Source organism: Oryctolagus cuniculus, chromosome 15 (genome assembly GCF_964237555.1).
Source record: "Oryctolagus cuniculus chromosome 15, mOryCun1.1, whole genome shotgun sequence".
Taxonomy (NCBI): domain Eukaryota; kingdom Metazoa; phylum Chordata; class Mammalia; order Lagomorpha; family Leporidae; genus Oryctolagus; species Oryctolagus cuniculus.
The window spans coordinates 78,480,508-78,495,561 of record NC_091446.1 but is presented as its reverse complement, the minus strand read 5'-3'; the positions used below and the strand labels follow the sequence as shown (position 1 = coordinate 78,495,561).

At 58.6% G+C, this 15,054-nt stretch overlaps 1 protein-coding gene across 3 annotated transcripts; it reads right to left on the bottom strand.

Moving 5' to 3' along the window:
- Positions 1 to 1,648: 1,648 nt before the first annotated feature.
- On the bottom strand, positions 1,649 to 11,481 carry NPY4R (neuropeptide Y receptor Y4). 3 transcript variants are annotated; one of them, XM_008269879.4, is made up of 2 exons: positions 11,298 to 11,481; positions 1,649 to 5,103 (listed from the first exon to the last, which is right to left on the bottom strand). In XM_008269879.4, the coding sequence occupies exon 2, from the start codon at positions 5,065 to 5,067 to the stop codon at positions 3,940 to 3,942; it is 1,128 nt and encodes a 375-aa protein (XP_008268101.2). In that variant the 5' UTR covers positions 5,068 to 5,103; positions 11,298 to 11,481; the 3' UTR covers positions 1,649 to 3,939.
- Between the last annotated feature and the right edge of the window lie 3,573 nt (positions 11,482 to 15,054).

Below are 15,054 nucleotides of genomic sequence, written 5' to 3'. Positions count from 1 at the left end.
CCAAACTTTTTAAAATATTTTATTTATTTATTTGAAAAGGAGAGTTACAGAGAGACAGAGGCAAAGAGAGAAAGAGAGATCTTCCATCAGATGGTTTACTCTCCAAATGGCTGCAATGGTTGGAGCTGGGCCCATCCGAAGCCAGGAACCAGGAGCTTCTTCCAGGTCTCCCACACGGGTGCAGGAGCCCAAGCACTTGGGCCATCTTCTACTGCTTTCACAGGCCACAGCAGAGAGCTGGATCAGAAATGGAGCAGCCAGAACTCAAACTAGCGCCCATAAGGGATGCTGGCACTGTAGATGGTGGCTTTACCCACTGTGCCACAGCGCCAGCCCCCTTCCCAGAATTTAAACAGTGATGATCTGTGAGTGGCAGAAATACTGGTGGGCTTTCTCCTGTTTTTTTTTTTTTTCATTTTATGTGTGTATATATTTCATATTTCTAAGGCTGACTATTTGTTTTTTGAATGGAAAGACTGAGTCAATTTTGTTTCTTTTTATTTTTTAAGATTTATTTATTTTATTTGAAATTCAGAGTTACAGAGAGAGAAGAGAGGCAGAGAGAGAGAGAGGTCTTCCATCCGATGGTTCACACCCCAAATGGCCGCAACAGCTGGAGCTGCGCCCATCCGAAGCCAGGAGCCAGTAGCTTCTTCTGGGTCTCCCACAAGGGTGCAGGGGCCCAAGGACTTGGGCCATCTTCCACTGCCTTCACGGGCCATAGCAGAGAGCTGGACAGGAAGTGGAGCAGCCGGGTCTCGAACCGGCACCCATATGGGATGCCGGCGCTTCAGGCCAGGGCCTTAACCCACTGCACCACAGCGTCGGCCCCCGATTTTGTTTCTTACACAAAAGCCTCAGGCGGGCAGGATTCAACCCCCACCACCAGGATTCAGCAAGGCCGTGCAGCCTCTGCGGGCTGCTGTCCAGCCTTTGCAGGCTGAGCCTCTGACCCCAGCCTCTGACCACAGCTGCTGGCAGACAGGCCGTCCCACCACTGCTGGCAGAGGGTGCGTTGGCTGGGCTGGAGACAGCGTCTGTGGGAGCTCAGGAGAGATACTGAGAGGTGTCGGCTCTCCCTGGAGCAGCTCCCGGAAATCGAAGTGGCTGTCAGAAATCCTTTCTGGGGCAGGCCCTGGGCCTCGTAGTTACCATGCCTCTTGGGAGGCCCACATTCCATATCAGAGTGCCCAGGTTCAAGTGCCAGCTCTCTCCCGACTCCAGCCTCCTGCTGAGGCACACTCAGGGCTGGGGTTGGGGGGCGAGGGGCAGCAGCAAGTGATGGCCTCAGCAGCTGGGTCCCTGCCATCCGTACGGAAGACCTGGTTTGGGTGCCCGGCTCCTGGCTTCAGCCTGGCCCAGCTCCAGTTGTTGCAGGCATCTGGGGAATGAACCAGCAGCAGATGGAAGATCTCTCTCTCTCTCTCTCTCTCTCTCTCTCTCCCCTCTCTTCTCTCTCCTCTCTCCTCCCTCCCTCCCTCTCTCTCTCTGTCTCCCCCTCTCCTCTCCTTCTCTCTCTCTCCCTCTGTCTGTCTCTCTGTTTCTCTCTACCTCTCTCTCTCCCCCTCCTCTCTTTCTCTCTTCTCTCCTCCCTCTCTCTGCCTTTAAGAAAGAAAAATAAATAAAAATTAAAAGCTAAAGCAGAATCTTTCCAGCAAGATGGAAAACTGTTGACAAAACAACTTTACATGAAACAGAGCAGAATACAAAAGGGCACGCTCACGCCGAGCAACCATGCGTACAAGGCACTTGGCACATATTTGTTGGAGGAATGAAAAGGCTTCAAAAGAAACACCCACGGACGATCAGAGACGAGACAGACGCCAAAGCTGGGCGCCCCATTCCAGCAACAGCAAACTTGAAAGACATCTCCGGAATGAGTTTTCCAAAAGCTCCACTCTGCATCTCAGGATGGGTGTCTACAGGTGCCTCCCAGGGACGCTAGGCTTCGGTCTCCCGGGATTGTGAACATGTGTCCAGTTAACCCAGGATCTTGATAAACGCAGGTTTTTCTTCAGTGGCTCTGGGGTGGCTTTGCATATCAAACAGGCTCCAGGCGGTGCTGGGGCCGCTGGTCTTCTGACCACACTTTGGGTGGCAAGTTCTTAGGGTGCTGGGTCACCAAGCAACCAGACGGTCTCAGCCCAGCCATGCAGGAGGGCGGTGTCAGCCTGAGAAAGGTGTGCAGAAGACACCTGCCCACCAGTCCAATTCCTGACACCACGCCCCTTCACCAGAGAGAGGCCCAGCCTGTCCCGGAGCCTGCCAGGACCACAAGGCATCCTTGTCCCCAGGCCCCTTGGCACCGCTGAGACTGACCACACTCCAGGTGCTGAGGGCCCTCCTTTTCGTGGGGAGCTTGGGGAGCTTGGGCAGTGACATGAAGTTGGGATGGCCCCCAGGGTCTGAGCTTTGATGGCAGCTGGCAGCAGACAGCACCAAAGGACAAACACAAGCTATGCCCACGAGGGTGGCTCAAGAAATCCAGGATACGAGTGAGGAAAGCAACAAACGGGATAGGTGATGAAAAGACAGGACAGGAAGAGAGCTGACGGCTCAAGGTGCACTTGTCTCGGCTGCCACTCATGCAGGTTCATGGTCACGGGCCAGGCCTGTGGCCAGGCACTCCCCTGCTGCTGGCCCCTGGGCCAGATGTCCTGTGCAGAGAGCCAGTGCTGGGGACCTCATGGTGAGGTCTCTAGCACCCAAATACCCTGTGCTGGGAGACCCCAGTGGGTCCTGCCACTGTCCACTCTGCTGGGGATGGGTCTTCCCACTCAACATGGTCTGGGAGCCATACTGCCATTTCCTTCCTTGCAAGGACAAGCTTTCTGGTCCCTGCCCAGAAGCAGCTTTGGACCTGATTCAGCATCGAGGGGCCTGGGCCATGGCCCGTACTCACTGCACGTCCTCTGTTCCTTTCAGCCAGGGCCCTGTGGAGTCAGAGGCCCAGCCCTCCCTGCCCCTGCTCACAGCAAAGGCCACGGGGATGCCCAGTGTCCTTGGGAAGCTTCGAGGGCAATCATGGCACGTCCCCTGGGGCAAGTCAGCTCAGCGGTCAGAGCACGGCTGAAGGAGGCTATGGTCCCTGCCCACGTCCTGTAGGCTTCTACAGGGGGTCAACACTGGGGAGGGCCACAGAGTCTCAGGGAGGGCAGGTGAGAGCTTACACGTGCCTGGGATTGTCCTCACTGTAGAGTGTCCGACGCCTTTACCCCCGACCGCCTCAGGAAACCTTGCTCATCCCTCTCTGTGTGTGCCGGGCGGGGCCTGTCCTAGGCATGGAGGCCACAAGCTGTAGACAGGACAGATGTCACCCTCAAGGTGTCACGGTCTCCTGGAGGCATAGACTTATTTCTGGTGGCAACAGAGAAGGAGGAGGATGGAGCGGGAGGAGAATTCCAGCATCGGCATGAGGCCCCGGGCTCAGCAGGAGCTGGGCTCGCCAGCCAGAAGTGCAGGTGCCACCGCCCTGCAGCTCTCTGCCACTCCTACCAAGCCCGCATGACCACATCGTGTCCCAGAGAGGTCAGGAGGTGGCCAAGGTCCAGAGCCCTGACTCCGAGCGCTCCCTCCCGCACCCCCGTAGCGGCCGCTTGCACTCCCTGGGGGCGGGGGAGGGGGGCTCCCAGGCCAGGCCTCTGTTGCTGAGCTACCAAGACAAACTCTGCCCGGTACAAGCAGACACCTCCGGCTCTGGCACCACACAGCTCCAGCTGCAAGGCTCACTGTGACCTACAGCATCTGGACTTGGAACCCGTCCAGAAACAAGTGGCGGGTCCACCCAAAGGGCAGGCTCCCCATGCAACTGGATGCAAACACAGGCCCTTGCCAGCCCCTCTGGGCCCCGCCCCCAGGAAGCCAAGACTCTTGGGGTACCGCCTCCAGCTTGCAGCAAGCCCACTCAGCTTAAGCACAAGGGCCCGGCAAAGGTCATGGCTAAATTGGGTTGGCCCTGCCACTGAGTCTCAGAGAGCCCTTGGAGACTTCCGTGTGCACTGTGGACAGCGGCAGGCGCTCAGACTCCTCCCGGGGGGCTCTCTGCTGGCAGCTCAGCACCAGCGCCTTGACCTCCTTCTTGAAGTTGGTGTTGAGGAAGCCATAGATAAAAGGGTTGACGCAGGTGGAGGCCATGGCCAGCAGGTGGCACACCAGGAAGATGAGGTTGCCATGGCAGACGGGGATGGCCTCGTGGTACCAGTCCTCCAGGCTGTTGAACACGTGCAAGGGCAGCCAGAGCACAGCAAAGGCGACCACCATGGCCAGCAGCACCACGTTGACCCGCTTCACCCGCCCGCCTCGCATGCTGTGGGCGCCCTTGCGGAACGCACGCCCCTGCCTGCGCAGGCGCCGGTAGATACGCACATAGCAGACCAGGATGAAGACGAGCGGGAGGCAGTACTGGAAGAGCAGCAGGAAGGTGGTGTAGATCATGCGGTGGTGGTCCAGCGGCCAGGACTCGGTGCACACCAGCTTGTCCGCCAGGAACTCCAGCGCCTTGGAGTGGTTCCTCTGGAACACGTTGTCCAGGATGCTATGGGCCAGGAAGGGCAGGGAGAGGAAGGTGGCGATGACCCAGATGCCCACAATCCCCAGGTAGGCCTGGGAGATGCTGGGCCTCCAGCCCGTCGGGTTGACGATGAGCTGATGCCGCTCCAGGGCGACGAGCACCAGCGACAGGATGGAGACGGTGACCGACGTGCACTGGGTGAAAGCCGACATCTTGCAGAGGGCCTCGCCGAAGATCCAGTAGTCCATGATGGTGTAGACGACGGTGAGCGGCTGGCAGAGCAGGCACATGAGGAAGTCGGAGAAGGCCAGGTTGGCGATGAGCACGTTGGTCACATTGGTCTTGTCCTTCTGCCGCAGGGTCACCCAGAGCAGACAGAGGTTACCCAGCACCCCCACGACGGTCTCGAGGCCGTAGGAGGTGATGAGCAAGGCCGTGGGGTCCAGAGAATCCTGGCAGTGGTTGGTGAAGTTGAAAAGGATGTCCCTGAGCCTGCTCCTGTTCTCACCGGGGGTGGACCCTGGGGGCAGTGAGGCCAGGAAGTGAGAGGCGTTCATGGCGGGTGTGACAAGGGGCACACTCAGAGAGGACACCTGCAAGGCAGAGAAACAGCAAACAAGGCTCAGGGCTTGTGCCTCCGGGGAGGAACCTGGGGAGTGTGCTGAGTGAAGCCAGGCAGACAGGTGGCTGGCTGCTTCCATCCCGAGGGCGTCGCCTGGAGGAGCTCTCACTAAGGGCTCAAGGTATCCAACCACCGCTAGGCTGAAAGAGGCACTCTGCACGCCAGACACCGTGCTTGGTCATTTGCAGATATTCCCTAGTTTATTCTGAGAAAGAGGCCTGTCAGCCCCTTGTACAGAGGAGGAACCAGAGCCTTAAAAAGGCAACTTGCCCACAGTCACACAGCCCCTAAGTACCAGGGTCCCACTACCTGACCCCAGAACTCGTCCCCCACACCCCCTCTGCCTCCAGGTTCTAGACTGCTCTGCACATAACAGTAATGTAAATTTAAAACATTATCTCACAATTAAAAAAAATTCGCATTCAGGGGCTGGTCCTCTGGCGTAGCGGATAAAGCCTCGGCCTGAAGTGCCAGCATCCCTTATAGGCTCCAGTTTGAGTCCTGTCTGCTCCTCTTCCAACCCAGCTCTCTGCTATGGCCTGGGAAAGCAGTAGAAGATGGCCCAAGTGCTTGGGCCCCTGCACCCATGTGGGAGACCTGGAAGAAGCTCCTGGCAGAACCAGCAGATGGAAGACCTCTTTCTCTCTCCCTCTCTCCCTCTCTCCCTCTCTCTCTCCCCCTCTCTGTTTCTGACTCTCAAATAAATACATAAATCTTTTTTTAAAAAATTAACATTCAATGAGCAGACGAATACAAGCTGCAGGTATCATATGCAGAGGTTCAGAGGCAGAACTGTTCAGGGAGCACATTTTATCCAGGCAGAGATGGCACTGAACGCCTCTGTGCAGGGCCCCGTGCAGGTCCTCCCATAGCACACAGGACACGACCGAAACCCTGCGGCTCAGCCATCCTGGTCTACCAGCCCTGTCTCCTGCACGACTTGTAGCAAAGGTGAAGACGACCAGGCATGCACAGTCGACTTCATCAGCACCCGGCTTCCCCCTCCTGCCCACCTTGTACACACAGCCGTGTAACCAAAGCGGCAGGATGTCCCCCACAAGCTCTCCGTGGAACCCACTCCCCTAGGCTGTGCTGCTCCCCCACACCCTGGCACAGTCCACTCCCTCCCCTGCAGCCTCCTCAGCACCAGGGTCCCCCACCCCCCCATTCACCACCTCCTACCCCCTCACCCCCACCTTCAGAGACTCCAGGTGGCAATGATAATGACAGCTACTAGGAAATAAAGAGGCACCCTACTGGGCCAGCATGCTGCTGCCTGCGACACTGGCATCCCATAGGAGCATCAGTTCAAGTCCTGGCTGCTCCACTTCTGATCCAGCTCCCTGCTAATGCACCTGGGAAAGCAGCAGAGGATGACCCAAGTGCTTGGGCCCCTGCCACCCACCTAGGAGACCCAGATGGAGTTCCTGGCTCCTGGCTTCAGTCTAGACCAATCCCAACTATTGTGACCACTTGAGGAGTGAACCAGTGGATGGAGGATTCTCTCTCCCCCGCCCCCTCTGTAATTTTGCTTTTCAAATCCATAAGTAAATCTTAAAAGAAAATTTAAAAAAAAAAAAAAGAGCCACCCTGGGGCTGGTGCTGTGGCGCAGCGGGTTAAAGCCCTGGCCTGCAGTGCCGGCATCCCATGTGGGTGCCAGTTCTAATCCCAGCTGCTCCTCTTCCGACCCAGCTCTCTGCTATGGCCTGGGAAAGCAGTGGAAGATGGCCCAAGTCCTTGGGCCCTGCACCCATGTGGGAGACCCGAAGGAAGCTCCTGGTTCCTGGCTTCGGATCAGTGCAGCTCAGGCTGTTGTGGCCATCTGGGGAGCAAACTAGCAGATGAAAGACCTCTCTGTCTCTCTCTACTTCTCTCTATAACTCTTTCAAATAAATAAAATAAATCTTAAAAAAAAAAAAAAAGAGAGAGCCACCCTATGGTGCCACCATTACTGTGCCTGGCCATTAGTCCCACGAGGTCGCAGCTCTCAAGCTTCAGTAAACACCAGAACCATTCTGGAAGCACGTGAAAAGTGCAGATCCCAGGCGCCCCACCCCCACCCCCCCAGCAGATGCAGTGAAGTGCCTCCAAGGTGGGGCCCAGGAATCCGTATTTGAACGTGATTCTTGAGAAACATTGCTCATATACAAACACCCTGGCTGGAATCTTCCCCAAGCCCTGCGGAACAACCAGGCCTGGTTTTGGACACAGGCGTCTTCTTCCTGATCAAGTGCCACGTGGAAGGCAGTTTTACAGAGTGCGAGCCGCACTACCCAGGGGACAGTAAAATCTGTCAGCTGTTGTGTCACTCATGGTGCACAGGACCCACCTTGTGAAGGTGAGGCTCACCTGGCCATTTACAAGACCTTGTCACGCACCTGCTCTCACTCAGCCGCCGGATCCCCATCCTTGTGCCACAGCACTCTGCTGGCAAAAACGGCTGTGTGGGGCTGAACACGATGCCGTGAACCAGACCAGGGCCAAACACAAGGGCCAGGACTTGCAAAAATTGGCTGCAGCTGCCTGAACCTGTGGCAGATGCACTGGTCTCAGATCTAGCAGAGGGGACGAAAGCCAAGGCTTTGGCTGCCCACCGGCCAGGGCTACATCGACAGCACCAGCAGTTCCAGCTGCAGTACAATCAGAGCGAAGGGACCGGGCAGGAGGACTCCATAAAGCGCTCACTTCTTCCTTAAACCATTCGCTCAGCAAACGTGTGCCAGGTCTCCAAGTGGCAAGTTAGGGACAAGGGGGGCAAAGATGACCTACACAGCCATGGTCCTCCCAGACCAGAGACTCTGACCACCAAGAAGACAGATGGACCTCGAAGCCACAAATCCATGTGTGAGTAGGATGCCCGGGAGCTAGAACATTAGAGAAGGAGCGGGAAGCAGAGGAAATGAGAGAGGAGCTGAAACTGACCTGGGCCCAAAGGCTGAACAGGAATCAATCACGAAAAAGGAAAAGGGAGAGGAGGGAACTCAGCATACAGCGAACAGCAGGTGCAAGGGCACAGAGGCAGGAAACAGCAGAGCCTCCTGGGAGTAGCAAGCAGTTCCAAATAACCGGAGAGCCAGGGTGGCTGCAGTGAATGGCGAAAGATGAGGCTGGGTGACCAGCACTGTAGCGTAGCTCGGTAAACCACTGCCTGGGAAGCCAGCATCCCATGACGTCACTGGTTCAAGTCCTGGCTGCTCTGCTTCCTATCCAGCTCCCTGCTAATGGCCTGGGAAGGCAGTGGGTGATGGCCCAAGTTTTTGGACCCCTGCAACCACGTGGGAGACCCAGAAGAGTCTCCAGGCTCCTGGCACAGGCCTGGCCATTGAGGCCATTTGAGGAGTGAACCAGTGGATGGAAGATCTCTCTCTCCTATATCTTGGTAACTTTGCCTTGCAAATAAATAAATAAATCTTGAAAGAAAGAAAAAAAAGGTGAGACAGGGAAGGTGGGCCAGACCAGGGACACTGGGGAAGCCACTGAAAGGTGGCCAACAAGCTCAAGTCCATTCCAGAGCAGTCACTTGGACATAGAAAATGGGTGGGGGAGGGGCCTAGACAGGAGGAAGGGCTATGAAGAAGGCACATGGGGGTCTGCCTGGCTTGCATGCCCTTCTGAGAACCAGGGGAGATGGCCCCCAATGGGCCAGGACCCCCCACAGCGACAGCGTTGACTGTCTGGGTGCCTGTGTCCCCATCAGCCCTCCAGCAGCCTCTGGGACTGGGAGAACGCTGGGAGTGGGAGGGCAGAAGGAGGTTGTTGGGATGGGGTGGGGTGTGGGGAGGGGAGATGCAGAACACCCAGGGGGCCTCCTTCCCCAGAGCCACAGAGGCTTGACGAGGTCAGCCCGGAGCCAGTTCCACAAGCCCCTGCCCAAGGAGAGCCCCCAGTGCACAGGCACCGAGGAGTTCCGGAAGCAAACTACAAGGACAAGGAGGTAGCCATTCACGTCCCGAGCCGTAGAGCAGCAGGAAAGCTGGGTCCCGGTGCCAGAGCATGCTGGGCAGATAGGCGACCCCGGAGACAGGACCCAGGTGCCACCAGGCCTGTGGGTGGCCCAGCCGTGGCTCTGCCTGGGCTGGAGGGAAGCCGTGGCTGCAGGGGGCAGGTCATCTTGCAGCTGGGGGGGGAGGCTTTCACCCAACGTCACCTGAGGGTCTCTGATGGTCAGGAATAGGATCCCCTGTCACACAGATAGCATCTCCATGGGTGTGCCTGTCCTGGGTTCAGATCCCTACTCTGCCAGCCACCAGCAAAGCCACTGGCCCTTGCGGAGCCGCATGTGCCTCCGATGCACAGGAGGGAAAGGTGAGGAGCGCCCACCCCTCTAGGCCTGGCTCCGCCCACCCCAGGGCCGTGTGACAGGCAGGACCTCACTGCTTCACTCGCTGGAGCTCTTTCAGCCTCAGCCTCCATCTCAGTCCTGCCCAACCCCAGGGTGACCACGCTGTCCATTCCACAGGGAGGCCAACGTGGTACACAGTGGGTGCTCACTGCACAGTAGCTCCCTTGTCCTAATCCCACCCTAAGGGACCTTGTCTCCCACACCAGGAATGGCCACAGCTGTCCCGCTGCATACGCCCAGGCCCCAGAGTCCACCCAATACACCTCTCCCAAGAGGAAGCCCCCAGGGAAGGCTGGGGACCTGCTCTGCTCATCCCCCCCTCCCCCCCACCAGGTGCCGGCCTCAGAAGAGCAGCGCCCTGCTGCCCTATCTGAGCTCCAGCAGCAGGGACCTACACATCTCCCACCACGCCGAGCTCAGGGCCAAGGACAGAGCCAGCATCAGCCGGCCATCAGCCTGGGGCCACTCAGGACAGCTGACCCCACCCACACTGTCCCATCCAAAGCCAAGACCCCAGGATGCTGAGCGACACAGACAGCAGGGAGAAGGCAGTGGCAGCAGCACGCAGAGATCTCTCTCTTCTGAGCCAGGCCCAGAAGCCCATCCAGGGTGTGCCCAGGCCCACTGAGGCTGCACCCCCCCCTGGGGGAGATAGAGCCCATGGGAGTCAGAGGAGCAGAGAGGGGGGCGTCTGGAAGGGCAGACAGGAGAGGGACAGCCGGGGGGCCAGGTGCATGCCAGGGATAGGAGCTGGAAATGGACATCCCAGGGGCGCTGGCAAAGCCTGGCCCAGCCCACTCTTGGAGCCCAGGGCCCGGTGAGCTCCTGGTGGTGCCCGGATGAGGCTCAGCCAGAGGAGAGGGTATCCCAGATGCCCTGGGGCCCCTGTGGTCAGGTGGAGCGGCAGCCAGAGCAAAGCCCACTGCCCTGTAGCTCCTGCACACCGGCTCAGAATCCCACCTCCATGCAGGCAGCCTGGGTCTCCAGCCCCACATCCTCCCAAGCAGACCTGGGATCAGGGCTCCCACGGTTAGGTGCCGTTGCATCCCAGCTGTTTGGAGCCTCGGAGCCCCCAGCTTGGCAGAGGAGACAACACAGCTTCCAGGGGCACAGAGAGACATGGGCTTGAAGGGCTGGGAAGGCACGGGTGCCTGCACCTCCACAGGACCCTGCCGGTCCTGCCTGCCCCCCTCCCTTCCCCTTGCAGATTCTAGTTAGGACCCTCAGCTCCGGGGTCACCTCCAGTGATGCCACCTGGGCTGGGGGCTCCCTGAACAGCGCAGCCCAATGGACCTCAGGCCCTCCAGGCACAGGCAGGGGATGATCACACAAGCTCAGGAGGTTGTAGTTCCCGGCAGCTCTGCGGGACCAGCTGCATCCCCCCCAACCCCATCCCACCCACCGAGACCCCCAGGAGCCTCCCCAGCACCAGCCTGCCCCCTCAGGCAGAGGAAACCAAGGGACAGTGAGGATGGCAGTCTCCCAGGGAGGGAAGGATGGGTGCTGGGTTTGCGTGGTCTCCAGGAACCTCAGCAAGCAGCTACTCTGTCCCACTGCCCATGGCACCGGGACCTGGGGCGCTCCCCCTACCTGCTCCGGTCGCAGCCGCGTGTCTGGTGAGAGGCTGGGTCCCCGCCGCGCAGGACGCGCCCCAGCCCGGCTGTGCGGCCCTGAGCCCCGGCTCCAGACAGCTACCCGGGGACAAGGCAGCGCGCTCGGCTTCCGGAGGGTCCGAGGCCCGCCCTCTCTGTTCCCGCGCCCCCCGACGCGATCCTAACCCGCAAGGCCACAGCGGGCGCTTGCGGGGCGGCGCGAGCCTCACCTGCTCCCGCGGCCGCGGCACCGTCTGCGGGTGGAGCAGAGCCGGGGCAGCCGCCCGCGCTCGCTCCCGCCCCCGAGGACGCTCTGCACTGAGCGCTCCGCGTCCCTGAGTGCAATCCCACGGCCGGATCTCTCCACGCCCATTCCAGCCCTGCACGACCACAGGCTGGAGCCGCGCGGAGGGCGCGCGCTCTGCCGCTCTCCGCCTCCCTCTCTCTGCCGCCCCCCGCCCCCCGCAGTCTCAGTCTCCTCATCCAGGAAATGGGCATAGGAGGGCCTGGGCTTCCTAAACTAGCTCACCAGAGTTAACTGAAGATCTGCTGTGAGCGCAGGGCGCAGCAAGACAGAATCCCCGACCTCGTGCCCCAGACAAGGGACGAGCCAGCAAGGAAATAAGTTCTCCCAGAGTGAGATGCTGTGGGGAAACCGGTCCACCTCATAGGAGGGTGCTCCAGGCAGAGGGCACAGAAAGAGCCGAAGCCCTGGGACCGGAGGCCCTGGGCCAGAGAGTGCCCGCCATGGGAAGGAGACGGGCTGGCGGCGGTGCAAAGGGCCCTGCAGGTCCTGGTTCCAAACTGTGACCCCGGGGGTCAACTGAGAATGATCATTTTGTCATTGGCGCCCAAGTGACACAGGACTCCGTGTTCCCCACAAGGGCTGCTCCGGTCACCAATACACAACTTCTGATTTCCTCCACCAGGGGGCCACATGGGACAGTCACAGGCAAGCGGCCTCCTCACTGGGCCGGCGCTGCTCCAAGGCACCTCCGAAATAGGGGACAGGCACAGCTCCCGGATGAAGCCTAACACGCCACCTGCCCCATGGAAGTGACCTCCTGGAGCTGTGGAAGGGACACTGCTGTTTATCTCGCAGGTAGACTCCACAGTCCTTAGCTGACTTAATCACCACGTGGGCTCCAGGCAGTGGGCATTTTTATTCCTGTCTTACTGACGAGCCAAAGTGATTGAGCCACAGGCTTGAAGGCACTCAGCCGAGACACAGCCAGAGCCGGGATGCTCGCTGGCCACGGGCTTGCACCTAACGCCGTCTCTCCCTTCCGGCCCACTCTGCCCGACTGCCTGGAAAGTGTTGTCTCCTCCTCTTCCACACTCGGCCAGCACGGCCCCCTGCCGCGATGCAGTGTCCCCCTCTGCCACAGAGGCAGGTAGCACAGTCTGGTTGGAAGTTCGCCCAGGGACCCTTGTCTGCCGAGTCCTTGGCTCAGAGAGGGCACAGTTCCGGTCTCTGTCCCCAGAGCCCAGAGGCAGCAGCTGGGAAAGGAAGGAATACTTTTAATAGGGCCTTATTGTGATGGCGGCTTCCCACAGTGTAGTCAGCAGTAAATCTCTGGGGTCGGCACTGTGGCATAGTGGATAAAGCCGCCACCTGCAGTGCCGGCATCCCATACAGGCACCGGTTCAAGTCCCGGCTGCTCCACTTCCCATCCAGCTCTCTGCTGTGGCCTAGGAAAGCAGTGGAAGATGGCCCAAGTCCTTGAGCCCCTGAACCCGCATGGGAGACCCAGAAGAAGCTCCTGGCTCCTGGCTTTGGATTGGCCCAGCTCCAGCCATTGCGGCCAACTGGGGAGTGAACCATTGGATGGAAGACCTCTCTCTCTCTCTCTCTCTCTCTCTCCCTCTCCTCTCTCTGTGTAACTTGACTGTCAAAAAAAAACTTTAAAAAAAGAAGAAGAAGAAAGAAAGAAATCTCCCTGTTCAGAACCTGCTCAGCTCCAACAGGAAGTTCCGTGGACACCTGTCCTCTGTGTAGGCGGGCAGGGGCTCACACGCCATTATCTCCTTCCAAAGAGGCAGCTGTGTGCCCATGGTTTCTAAGGCCTTGCTGGGAAACCCTGGGAGCCAGGCGTCTACTGGTGAGCTCAAGAGCTAAGCCTCAACCCCTGTGGGTCAGAGAACAGCCAAAGAGCCGAGAAGCCACTAACAGCTCCCATCAAGGCAGAATCACCTGCTCTGATTCCATCCGCATGCCTCCCTGGTAACCTGAGATCATCCCCTTTCACAGGTGGGAAAGCTGAGTCTTGGAGACATGAAATGATAGGTCTCAGATACACAACTTGTAGCTGGTGGGGCTGAGATTTGAACCTCAAGTTGGAGCTCCTTCTCTGGGGCAGAATTTACCCTGAGAAGGGCAGGTGGCTCCTCGTAGGGGACATTCCTGGTTTAACCAGCAAGCCCAGAGCCGGTTGCCAAACCCTTTGCCTCTGCTGAGGAGGAGAACAGGGCCTGCTGGTGGCCTGGATCCCTGTACCCAGCAGGAGCTCATGCAGCTGTCCAGGAAAGCAGAGCCCACCAGCCAGCAACTGGGAGCTGGCTTTCCCCACTAAACTAAACTTCCCCAGGGCCACCCTCCCCATGTGCAGGGCTCTGCCGGCCCACCAGGCTGCATCTGAGATCTCCAGGGAAGTCCTGGCGGCATTTCCCTTCTACCATAAAAGAGCTGGCTTGTCTAACTGGTACTCAACCCTGAACTTGCCCTGTCAATCACTGCGGAGTCCTAAGCGTCGCCCTCGATGGCTGCACTGGTAGAGCGCTTCTGGATCCGTGATCTCCCTTTGACCTCTCAGTTCACAGCGAGGTCAGTATGTTCCTTGGCCTGATGAGGGGGCTGAGGGTCGGGCAGACAAGGGTGGACCACTGACTCCCCTTGCTGGAAGTTTGCTAGGTTTTGGAATCGGGCCCCATGCCCATTCCTTTGCCCCCTCTGGGAGGTCACAAGCTGAGCAGGGAAGCCACCTTGCTGAGCCTCAGGTTCTCATCTGCAAAGTGGAGCTAAACTAAAACCCCCCTGCAGGGCTGCTGGGAGGAGACACAAGGTGAAGCACAAATGGCTCTTGGCTGTCAGCACAGTCGGCGGCAGGAAACCTATCTGCAGAGCCCTGCCTGCTGCTATCATACCCAGGTCTTGGGTGCTTGTCTCCCTGCCTGGGCTTCTGCCCCCAAACCAACAAGCAATCCCTATCACGTCTGGTTCAAAACCTCTCCATCCCCACGTCGTGACCCCCAGCTCTTACCTGGATTAGTCCAGCACCAGCCTGAGAGGCCTTACGAGCTCAGCAGCGGTGAGCCTCTCCTGTGAGTTCAATAGTCTCTCCTTCAGCTCTGCTGGTGCTGCCTACCACAGACTCAGTGTCCACGTAGACCCCTCCTGCTTGGGGAATATCACTGAAGGTCACGTACCCAGCAGCCTGCGGATGAGCCCAGGTGGCTCGTTTTCTCCTTTCATTCATCCTTGGAGACTCAGCCCCTACAACAAGGTTTCCGGGAAACAGCTCTTGCCCCCTCTCAATGTGCTTATTCTAAAGGGAAGCTGCCAGGCACGGCCCAGGTGCATGAAGTTCCCGGGCAACTGACCTGCCTATCACCTGGAAGACTGATAACAGAGGAAAGCCCCTTGCACAGTCTAGGGAAGCCGTTTACCTTCCCGTTCCTATGAACAGAGAACCAGAAATCCCCCTGTGTTTAGAGAATCGACAGCCCAAAGGATAGAGGGCAAGATGAAGAAACACCAACTGACCCCCAAAGAAATCAGAATAGCTCAGGGAATTGGGAAGAATTTGAGGGGCTGGCGTTATGGCATGGTGGGTAAAGTCTCCACTGTGATGCCAGCATCCCATGTGGGCACTGGTTCAGGTCCCAGCTGCTCCACTTCCCATCCAGTTTCCTGTTAATGTACCTAGGAAGGCAGTGGAGGATGGCCCAACTGCTTGGACCCCTGCAACCACTGGGAACCCCGTGGCT